The 12063-nt window shown below is 36.9% G+C and overlaps 1 protein-coding gene across 1 annotated transcript; it reads left to right on the forward strand.

Annotated features, from left to right (window-relative positions):
- The first annotated feature begins 253 nt into the window (after positions 1-253).
- Positions 254-559, forward strand: LOC119546239. The gene is made up of 2 exons (XM_037852385.1): positions 254-320; positions 390-559. The coding sequence occupies exons 1-2, from the start codon at positions 254-256 to the stop codon at positions 557-559; spliced, it is 237 nt and encodes a 78-aa protein (XP_037708313.1).
- Positions 560-12063: the final 11504 nt, after the last annotated feature.

The raw sequence follows: 12063 nt of genomic DNA on the forward strand, positions 1-12063 counted from the left end.
TATAAATTTAATATAAATACCAATTAAAATGTTTAAACAAGTGTTTGGTTTTCGTGCAAGATGATTAACTCAAATACAATATGCCGTTGAACTCTGTGAATACAGCCTATAATGAGTAGACTTATGATAGGAATGGACACAAAAGAATGCTTAAGGCGAAGACATTTTATAAACATTAAAGTCAAATCGTTCAGGTGTCTTCTCATTTAGTCATTCCAAGTCAGTCAAACGCAACAGGTTAAAATTTCCTATAATGCAACTTTTTTCCTTTATCTTCCAAACTGTTTGCCTATTTGGTTGCATTTTGGCTTTAAGTAACGGTGAGTATATATACTAAAACCCTTTTAGTATAACTTAATTATTGATTATTAAATATTTTAATAATTTAGCAAACTGTGGCGCTAAATACCGTGGCGTCGGTCTGTGCAAAATGTTAATTACAAAAGTTGTTTATATACCAAGTGAAAACATATGTAAAAGGGTACACATTACAGGATGTTCAGCCGATGGAACTTTCTTCAAGAGCATTAAAGCATGTGAAACCAAGTGCATGGGATAGTACTACAAATTATAAGGACGTCATTGAAATACTCTAAACAAGTCTTATAATTTTTCTAAAAAATATAAAAATAAATGTTTTGTATTAATTTTGTTTGACATGTATTTTATTTATAAGTCAAGGTATATTTTCTACCTTAAACTCTTTTGAATTTTAATTTTTAGTTAGGATCAATTTGTACTTTGTACTTTAATAACTCGAATTGGTTATGAACGTTGGGAGAACGAATACACACCGATAAACTTTATTGCATGCGAAGTCCTTGGAACTTCTTACGGTAGTATAATTTAGATATAAATAGCATTTAAAAACTGTCAAAATTTATTGGCCTTTATAAGGAAAAAGATTCTAAATATTAATCATAGAAATCCGAGGTATTCATGGTTAGAAAAATATTTTCCTATAATAATAATAATAATTATAATAATATAATAATAATAATAAGAGGAATGGGTAAATACCACTATACAACAAATGTGAAGCGAAGCAACTTTTTGGTTTTGTACGTTTCCTGTCTTGAAAATATCCTAAAATGTTTATTATTTCAAGCTACTTGTTTTTAGATTTAATTTAAAGTAATTTCTTTCAATTTATTTTCTAGTTTAGCAATAAGGGAAAAGCGATTTAAAGAGTTGGGCAGAACTTTTCCTATTTGCCAGAAAGTCGTTAAGACATCAACAGCTTCGCTCCTGTTGGCTTCTTCCCACCGCTCCATACACCCCTTAACCATTTTTGTATTCATATTTCGTTTTTTTAAAAAACTTACGCCCTGGGCAAAACTAAAGCCATGAAAGCATAATGACAACCCCGACGACAAGTGCGCGTAATGGCTGAATAACAACAAAGTTGAGGAGTGCAAGAAATGAAAGCAGGACGAAGCACGGAAAAACAAGGAACAAAACTTGGTAGACAATTAGCAATGGGACCCAAATGTGAATTTTTCGAATTTCAGTCGTGTTTTTTCTGGGAACAGAGAAAAAAAATTGTATACAAATACAAATTGTAATATTTTTAGATTTTAAACAAATCCGTTAAAAACTGCGTTTAAAAATTATACCTACATATACTTTATTATTACTATAACATATTATTATAATAATATACATATACTTATTTCGTACGAATAGATGGGTTAAATAATGTTCAAAATTGCAAATTATTTTAAACATACATTGAAACAAAAACATGAAAATGTTTAATGACCATTCAATTTTATAAATGTTTAATACATTTTTTATACCAATTTATATCACTGATGTTAACTAAAAAATTGAATATTAACCATAAAAAGTTTTCTAAAAATTCTATATAGATAAAAAATAATTCCTAAACAATTTAGCTCATATTGAATATTTCTACAGATTATTATTCTTCCAGTGCAGCTATTTTGAAGCCTCCATCGCGACAACATTAATTAGATTAAAATGCCTACAAATCATTTTGGAACGGCACCCGAGTGGCACTCTTTGGATTTCGCAGCGAGTGAGCTCGGTAAGCTCACACATTATTCACACGCTTCGGAGCGCGCAATTTCCCGCCATTTCACAAAATGCAAATTGCGCACAGCCAAAACAAGATGGAAAAATACGGAATAAAAATCGGTACTGGCCCCAAGCAATTTAAAGCAGTGCCGGCCAGAGATAACGCAATCGAAATCAGTCCGAAAATGGCAACAAAAAACACCAGTGGGGGTCCACCCCGAAACAATTACAAAACTATAAGCCTCCAAAGGGTTCGCGTAGCAAATAAACAAAAAATGCAAATCGCCCAGGAGGAAATCAGGATGATATTGTGGCAGGGGGAATCCCCCAGAGAAGGCCACACAAATTGTACGCTATCATCTAAGGGATCGACTTTGGTGCTGCCCTGCAATAAGCGGATCTTAATTGGTTTCTCACACCCTGGAAAGTAAAAGACCTTGTTACATGGAGTAATTTCGAAGCTGTGGGAGCCAAATCTCTGGCCAGCATAATTAAAGAGCGCCATGAGTAATGGCCCTTGGCGAAGATGTGAGCTCACAAAGCTCATGTTAATTACAAAATAAGTCCTTTTTAGTAGGGGAACAATGAGTGGATTTACTGGAATTTCAAGGCCCAGCTAAGTCGTGTGGCTAATCCTTAAGAATGAAAATACTCTGATTCGTAATTTACAGAGTTTTTAGTTGTTGTTTAGTTGTTTTGTTAATATTTTCCTAATTTTATAAGGGAAAATTGAGACCAAACCGTGAATTACTTGCTCAAGATGCCGAAAAGTATGCAACAATATATTTTTTCGCGGGTTTTGTTTCAAAAGTCGAGCAATGTTTGTTTATAGCATACTTTTGGGCCACTATAATTTTTTTTTTAAAACCCACTGAATTTTTTGCTTTATTTCCTTACTTCGTAAAAATAAAAAATAAGTATGTCATCTTTTTCAATAGGCGTATACTTAATTTCACACCCCATTTGACTTCTTATAATAGAAGGCTACATTGGTGTTTTCAACTGACTTAAAAACTTAATCGATCAAATATAATATAAATGTTAAAGAAGAAAAGAAAATAAAAATACTGAAATCTTTTATTTTCTTTACATTTACCAACCCTCAATTAAAACGAAACAATTACTCACAGCGAACTGGATGGCATAGCACTTCCCCCAACTGACAGCCTGAAAAGCATGGTTCCCTTGCCATATAAAGTCGCCAACTTCTTCCCCCATCGCTTAACACATTCAATAAATAAAAGGGGGAATTTCACTTTCAGCTCAACACTTTAGCCAGAGAAACACTTGCACTCCTTTCGCCAGGACGAAAGGCATGTTGAGGCATCCTTTTAGCCAAAGCCGTGCTTTCCGGCCTTTGTTTTTGCCGCTTTTGTTGTTAGGGTGCCGCAAAATGCCTTAATCATGGCTCGTAAATCTTTGATGTTTCATTTGTGCCAAAACGCTAAGCGATTTTTAAAATGGTTGTGGGCCGGTTAATCCGCAATGCCATAAATTATGGGATCAGAATGCGGCAAAATCTCCTCTTGCATTACATTAGCGATACAGCAACCGAGTTAAACTCGCTGAAAGTCTATCTAAAACTGGCTTTTGCAGTTCCCCAATCGAATTCGATTCAATTTGGCACAAAACAAAAAATCAAAATGCACAAGTTTTGCTTGATTTCATCTCCCCCTTTTTTTTGGCAAAGGCCAAAAAGCGCAAGCCAAGCCAAGGCAAAGCAAAGCAAATCGATGTGGAAAATGCTGCATAGAGCAGCAAATATCTAGAATAAATTGAATATAAATACGAAATCAAATGGAATTTGATTCGAGCGAGTTCCAGGACTCACTCTCTATGATTCACCATAGTTGATTGAAAGGGATTATGGCAAGTGGTTTTTCCCCCAGAACTTCATCTTTTACGTTGGCAACTTGGCCAACTGCTGGAATTGTGGTAATTCCGATCTTTAGTAATTGGCCCAGTGGGGAAAAAGAGGAAATAAAATCGGTAGCCAATTCGCTGGCGAGTGCTTCAAATTCCTGTGCATCGGTCTCTGTTTCAGCTGCTGGAGCTCTTCAAGTGCATTCCAATTAAGTGCGCTGGGTAACAGTAAAAGCTTTCTAGCCCCACTAATTTTCCCCGCTTTTCTCGCGCTTTTCTCCCGCTTTTCCCGGCTGCCTGCGCTTAATGGGCCACCCGCAAGTGTCGCCAGCGCTTTTGGGGTTTTCCCTTTTCGCGTATAGGCGTACCGATTGAAGTGCGGTCAGCTTTATTTCGAGTGCCTCAATCGGTTTACTAAGGGCGACCACTAGTTTTAATGGGACTTCAATTTCAGGAGATCGTTAAACTTACCAGTAAATAGATAGCTTACGAAAAAATTTAACTTAAAGTAAGTTTGCTAACAAACTTGTAAGAAGATCTTAAGGAAATTAAGTATACGACTCAATGGAAACATTTAACATTTTACTATGAGGAAAAATAAGAAAGTTATTCTTATTTCATCATTATGTCTAAGTTCCAATGTTATATACTACTGCATTAAAATATAATGTTGCATACTTCTAGACACCTTTGTAAATTATGCCTAAGTTCTTATGACATATTTTTTTTCGTCTTTTGGAATAAGCCCTCGGTCCGCTGAATTTAAAACATGGTGTTGCATACTTTTATACACCTTTATGAATGCTCCAAAACACCAGTGATTTCTAAGTCATCTTGACTTTGTTTTTATAACATATACATATATATAAATACGCGAACAAATACATGGTATACTTGTATAAAACCTTTTGTTACAAATGTCAAAATTAGGCTTTACATTAAATGGGAAAACTGAATATAATATTTTGAGTTAAGATTTTCTTTTTAGATCCTGGGCCTAGAAAAAATTCCTTTAAATAGCAGCTGTAACCAGCAGATGGGTAATTAAAACTAGGCCATGAACTTGGTGTGCATTTTTCGAAAAGTTTAAGACCATTCATGATTTTGAAGGCTCAGTTCCGCCCGCTGGAAAGTTGACCCTTCAAAGTCATATAGCTCCAATCACGATTTCCTCCCCAGCCAGTGGGAAAGCTCCTTTTTGCCTTTTTGACCAGGACAAATGTGAAAATTGTTTGCCGGCCTCGGCCTTTCAGCCTCGAACGACTGTCAAACGCACTTGCAAGTCGAGTTGGAAAGCCGCCAGTTGTATGGGTTTGCTTTTTTTAACAGCCTTGTAAAGTTACGCAATCGGAGAAAACTCCGGGCACAAAGTTACAATTGCAGGCGGCGACTGTGTGGGTGCAGTGGACCAAAGTTGGTCCAACTCTTTGACTGATTAGATGTCCAGCGAGGGAGCAGTTTAAACTTTAAAGTCGTCCCGATAGCAAAAACAATGAAAAATTCATTCCACTGCTCTTTGATTTGTTGCTGTTCGGAGCGAACCATTTTGTAAAAGTGGCCAATAAAGTTGAGCGGAAAAATGTGGTTACTAGTCCGAATCTCTTTTTACCTGTGAAACCAGCGAAATTAAAAGTGCACATGGTCGCAGCTATTTGAAATTTAGATGAACAGATGACAAGGACTTTTTTCGATTAAAGAATTCCAGTTCAGTTATCCATGTGTCGTCAAAAGTTTTGATTATTTTTTTCAAGCTCTAAAACGTTACCTTCACTGCACATAACTTAATTAAACTAGAAATCACTAGGGATTTTAAATCATTTATAAGAATGTCCGAAAGTATGCAACATTTTTTTAAATCCCAAAGACGACGTTGCTTAGTTTACTGCATACTTTTAGACACCTTAACAAATGATTTCAGAATCCTTTATATGCCTCCCTTCCTTTGTAAAAAGTCTAGACCTGAAAGTAATACCCTACCAACAGTGTTGCCTTCTGAAAGTAATGCCCAACATTATAGTAACCATCTAGTAAAAAATAAGAAGAACAACAATGCCAACAATTTATGCCCATACATAAAAATATCAGTAAAAACGTAAGTCCGAAACAACAAAAATGGCTGTAAAAGCCAGTCAGTAGTAAAAAGTAGTTTATTTAAGTAGCAAAGCGCGAAAAATGTATTTTTTTAAGAGGGAGGTCATAAAGGATCCCTCCTTCATGCGCGGTGTATTTGCATGTGTGGGAGTGTGTCAACTTCTGCGTGCATGTGTGTGTGAGCTTTTCGCTTCTGTTTGCTTATTTAAGTCGTTTGCAATTTCTGCACTTTTCTTTGCACAGCCAACGCATAAAAAATAACACACAAATGCAACTTCAGGCACTGGAAAATATTACTTTTTAAAAAAATATTTTTAAACAAGAAAAGAAAAGTAAATAAAATATGTTCTTAAATCGTAATGAAACTTAAAGTTTATAGAATGTACCTTGTATATATGTATAAAAATATATTTTATAGTTAATATTATTTTATAACCCACATTTGTAATACAATATTCATCATTAGAGGTTATTATTAACTAGCATAATTTAAAAGGTTTTATTTTCTTGTAGTGCCTATTTTTCCTCAGTGTATAATGCGTTTATGTTTGTTCCTACGAATTCCCTTTATAACTGACAAACTTCGCTGGCAACTTTTGCAATTACCAAACTCACACACACTCATCCACTCAGACTCATGGTAAATTGTACTATTTAATTTGGTTAGAGCAAGATGGCTGGCGAGCCTTTAACAACTGACAGCTGAGATCAAGATGGCTGCCGTTTTGGGAGAGAGTTCTCCTTTTTTTCTATCTCTGGCACCCTTTCTCCGCTTCCACTTCCACTTCCACTTCCGGTGTGTATGTGTACTGTCAATCTGCGAAAGGGACAAGAGAAGCGGAAGGAAGCTCGAGCAGGTTGGCCCCTGGCGAATTGTGCCCACTAAAATGCTATTTTTCACTCTATTCGAGCGGAAGTTGAGCGACAGCAGAACGCCCAAAAAGCGGCGACAGCAGGAGCATCAAGCAGCTCAAGAGGAGAAAGTAGTGAGCAGAAGGGAGAAAGTACACACTGCGGAATCAGAAGCAACCGGATGTTTAGCATGCACTCGGATAAAAAAACTGGGATCAATACATAAAAATCACGTATACGCAGTGTGGGGTTCACTGGTATTTTCTAAATGCACTATTAATATCTGCTTGTAACATAGAATAATATTCATTCTCAGTTGTAAGGTAAGGTAATTAAAATTCTAGCCTAAAAATAATTTATTGCTTGTTATAAAAACCAAAATCAATATACATTTTCAATCCAAACTTTTATAGTTAGGTCATCAAAATCGCAATATCATTTTAATTCATTTATCCATTGGAGTGTGGGCGTCGTTTTACCTATATGTATCTTAAGCTTTTGCTATATATCTCGAATCCCACTTGATTTTAGAACCAAAGACTGTATTCTTTCCGAGTATAGCCAACGCACACCCACAGTCATCGCCGAAAAACAAGCACAACAAAGTGCACACACAAGCTGTTGAGGCGGCAGGATCAGGAAAATGGAAAATGGAAAACGGCAGTCGGGAGCCAGGACGAAAAGGAAGTCCAAACGCCGTCGAGGCGACAACAATTGTGCATTTGAATGCCGTTTGGGGCCCTCGTGCAAGACAGCATATTTCGCTGGGGGCAAAAAACAAAACTATGCCAAAACAAAAAACAATCCAAGAAAACGGAGGCACACATAAAAATGTCAACACATTCAGATCCACCGAAGGGAAAGCTGTGGTTTCTCGAATTTTTAGAGTTCGCTGCTGCCAAAACTTGTGGAAAATGTGGTCTTAAATGGGATATATTTCACAAAATACAGATATAGGAAATAAACTCGAATTTTCTAAGGAGATTCGATAGATTTTTTTATTAGCTAAAACATACCTTCAAAAACTGGATATTATATGACAAATGTTTATTATAAAAAAAACTAAATATTTATTTTTAAGAATCTGCGCCTAAACTTATGGAGCCTTCCACAACTTAAAACAATAACATTGAAAAATTCTAAATTAACATATGTTAAAGTAGATCCTGCTTATCCAGGATAGGCCCAATTTCAGTCATTTCCTTTTTGTTTTTTTCTTGCTCACTCTAATTGCTCTTGCTTTCGAGTGCTGCCATTTCGGATCAACCTTAGCCAACATTGTTGGGCTCGTTTCGGGACACTTTGTGGCCTAATTAATAAGGCAGGCACCTGGCCAGGTCCTGAGGACGAGGCCCTAAGGGCACGCACGTAAAGCACATAAAGAAATTGCTAAAGTTATTAAAAACAAACACTCGGGAGGTAGAACAAAGGAAAAAAACTACGCACACGCGCACTTTTTATGGCCAGCCATTTGGAGGAGAATAAAACGAAGGACGCAGGACGCAGGACTTGGGAGCATTCTGCCCACATTTTGGCCAACGGCCAAACACACACATCAATGGGCCGTAATCTCTTAGAGCCACGGTAGGATCCAGCGGATTGACAAGGGTTAAGAGGGACTTTGGTGGTATCAAATGGCGTAAGCAGATTAAGGTTGGGAAGGGCGTTTAAGGTTTTGAAATTTTTTTTTATGTATTGTTTAATAAGTGAGAAAAGGGTTACCAATATAATAATTATTAATTATAAATGTTTTTATGGTGTGGTGTTATATGTATTTTAAAACACGGTTCCAATTACCTCATCCAGGTGGTGATTTATAATGTTTATCAGGGGTTAAACAGAAATCTATTTCAATAAAAAAATTAAGTCTTGCTTTATAACTATGCGGACATTTATGTGACACCCATGTATATTTTTTCCTTCAATGAATCTGGTGACTACCATTTCGTTAATAAAATAGGGACACCTGTTAAAACTACACATACCAAGAACTTTATTTAAATAAGTTAATAAAATAGCTGTTCTTTTTAAGACAATCAAGTTCTTTGTTTAACTTAATTAAGATAAGATAAAAATAAGCTAAATATTTTATATGCAGTATATTGGCTCAAAATCTTTCCCAAATATTCACTTAAATATTTTGGCAAGTGGGAAAGTGTGTCCACATAGGAAACCCCATAACTGGACAGATTTAAAAGGGGGAATTTAACCCGACTGTGGCCGGATTGCATAGCAGCTGTCTATTCCCAAAACAGGAAGCCTGCAACAGCAAGAAAAGCATCTGAAATAAAAAGCCCCAAGGTGGAAGAAGAAGCTGCAATTTCAGCGCACATTTCAGATGCGTTCGCATCCGCCGCTCTTGAATTTCCCACAGCGACCACCCACTCCCCCTAAACCCCCATCCGCCCAACCACCCCCTCTAATGCCCAAAAGCCTGCCAAGTCATGTTTGCATGACGAAGTTTTCCTCAAACCATTTGGGCTAATATTTTAAGTTGGGTGAAGCTGGCAGTGATTTGTAACCTTTGATGACTTGGCGGGTTAAGCGAATGGCGGGGGAAAAACAGGGGTTAAGGGAGCCCGAGAGCCGCAGTTGGTAGTCGGAAATTAGCGCTAATCTTTGTAATTCCGACAGTATTAGGGATGGCTCTCAAGTGGTTGGATAAAGGGGAAGAACCAGTGGAATAAGTGTTCAAGTGGCTGAGCTGCCAATTTCAGGCGCTTAAAGTTCACTCAATCGCTGCTTGACCCTCAGCGAATATACTTAAATTCACTAGATTTATTTTTGGTATTTTAACTTCTTACCCATTAGCTCTTAGCTGTTCTTTTAAAGAAATGTTTTCCCATATTTTTCCAATAGCAAGTTATCAATGTTTAAGCAACCTTTACCAATAGCCTTACTTAAGCATCAGCAGCCCAAACATAATTCACAGATCTGTTTTCCAATCGCCTTCTGTTGGTGTTTCTCGATGAAAAACTGGCATATGTCACACCACCACCCCCAATTTCCCATTTTCCTGGAGATTTTTCCCTGGCACATGGGACCACACAATAGGCTCCTAACTTGGAATCCCTATCCCATCTCCTCTGGTCACTTCTGCACCAACAATGCGTTCGGCTCAGGGACGTTTAACTCTTTTGTTATCCGTTTTAACACAAGGGGTATTTCTGGTCTGCAAGGGTATGTATGATGAGCTCTATAAGGATTAAAAATTGTAAAACATTATATATATTATATTATGTTATTATATATTATCTTAGAACAATCAACTGGCTTGTTGGTTTTCTGAAAATGTTTTTAAATTTATATTATCTCATCTTATGACCCTAAAGAGAAATTAATATCTTTTGATTTAACATTTTTTAATATATCTTTTATCCTTTAGAGGGTACCAACAACACCGAATATTTAAAGTTGTTTCGAAAACTTGTTGGTATTCATTATTTTGGGCTTGTACTCGTTTTGGGGATGGGTCCTTGTTCTTGCCAAGGAAAGCTGAAGTGGGAGTGAATGGGTGTTTTTTGGCGTCAGCTGGTTAAACACACAAATGGTGAATGGAGTCGCAAAACAGAAGGAAAACATTGTGCAACCCGAAGAACCAGAAACAGAGAACCCAATAGCCAGTCGCATATTTTGACTCAAGTTAATTTGGGAGTGGGTAAATCTTGGGACTGCAGGACGTGATGGAAAGCCGGGAAAGTCAGGGGTGGACTCTGGTCAATGTCGCACACAAAGTTGCCAAGTTGAACTTCGCCCGCTTATGGCCAAAAAAACACGAAAGTTGATCAAGAACTAAGTTTACCTCATCGATGAGGTGCAACAAAGAATTTTTGCCGCCCACTAATGGACACTGAGAAAAATACAATATACTAAAAATTATTTAAGCACATAAAATGGATGGATAAAAATTAATATGTAAATATTTGTTAATCAAAAAAATAAAAATAGCACATTTAAAAGCTTAAGATTTTTTAGGAAGTAATATATGTATGTGAATAAATGTATACTTTTTTTTTAGTGCTTAGGTCACTATTTTGCCAAAGACAATAACTAATTTCCACCCATCACACGTCAAAGTTGCGCCACCTCCGGTTTTAGTTTCCGTTGGAGTAACTCCAAGTTTTTGCGACAACTTTGTACCAGTTATGTGTATTGGCTCCGGTTTGAAAGACACTTCGCAGACTTCTTTTGATCCTTTGTGGCTCCCATTGCCACTTCTCGACTTCCTTGGAAAATCTTAAACTTTCGCAAATTCTTTGTAGGAAGTCAAGATGCCGACGGGTTTTATTCGTAATTAGTTGGGAGAAGTTGCGTAAATTGAACTGAGGGCAAGTCACGAGGTTATTTACGGGATATCGGATACTATTGATCGAAAAAGAATCTAAACACTAAGCAAATTTTGAAATTCTTATAAGTATTTAATATTGATGTTACTTATTTTATAAAAATAGTTTAAAAATATAAAATAACCATATTTTTAAAATAAAGCTCCCAATCATTTCGCTCACTGGTAAACATAAAGTTTCCCTACATACCTATATGACTATAGAAGTAATAAACCATCATTTAGTTCCAAATTTATCCCTGATTTCTCAAAATTCCCATGACAACTGTCTTGAGCCAAAGGTCAGAGACACCGAAATCTCGTTTTGAACCTTGTCAGTCCCCCTGCTAGCCACATTTCACAGAGGTCCAGAGGTCCATCATCCCACCCACTCCATCATAGCCATCATAAAACCACCCTTCAATCATGTTTTGGTCCATGTTCGAACGCCTGCTGACAGTTCGCCCGCAAATTTCATTCAATTTGCGAAAACACAAAACCGACACCGAAACAGAGACTGAAAATGAAACTGAACCCAAGAACGGTCTCAGTTTCGAAAATGGGGCGTATGGGCGGTGTCAAATTGATGAACATGACCGAAGTTGGCCGCTCTTTGCTACTTTTTGCACCGAAACAAAGGAGGAAAAGCAAACATTTTCATGTTTTTCAAAGTCTTCAATCAAAATGCGTCGGCAAAGTTTTAATGCATGCGCTGCCTACCCTCCATTTACTCTAAAATCAAGAAAAAACTATACCGGAGGAAGTTTTTAAGTGACGAAATGTGGAGGCGTGGCAAGCTGGCTCCCGCCGCACAGTTTGATAAATGATGTGTCGAAAATAAATGATTATGCTTTCAGGGGGGCTCTCCACAAAAGTTTTTTGTTTTACATTTT

This window comes from Drosophila subpulchrella, chromosome 2L, assembly GCF_014743375.2.
Source record: "Drosophila subpulchrella strain 33 F10 #4 breed RU33 chromosome 2L, RU_Dsub_v1.1 Primary Assembly, whole genome shotgun sequence".
NCBI lineage: Eukaryota > Metazoa > Arthropoda > Insecta > Diptera > Drosophilidae > Drosophila > Drosophila subpulchrella.

Excerpts from the sequence above, each read along its gene's own strand:
- LOC119546239 (XM_037852385.1), top strand. The coding sequence starts at position 254 with ATGCAACTTTTTTCCTTTATCTTCCAAACTGTTTGCCTATTTGGTTGC. Across the intron at positions 321-389 it reads CATTTTGGCTTTAAGTAACG|CAAACTGTGGCGCTAAATAC; the intron begins GTGAGTATATAT and ends TTAATAATTTAG.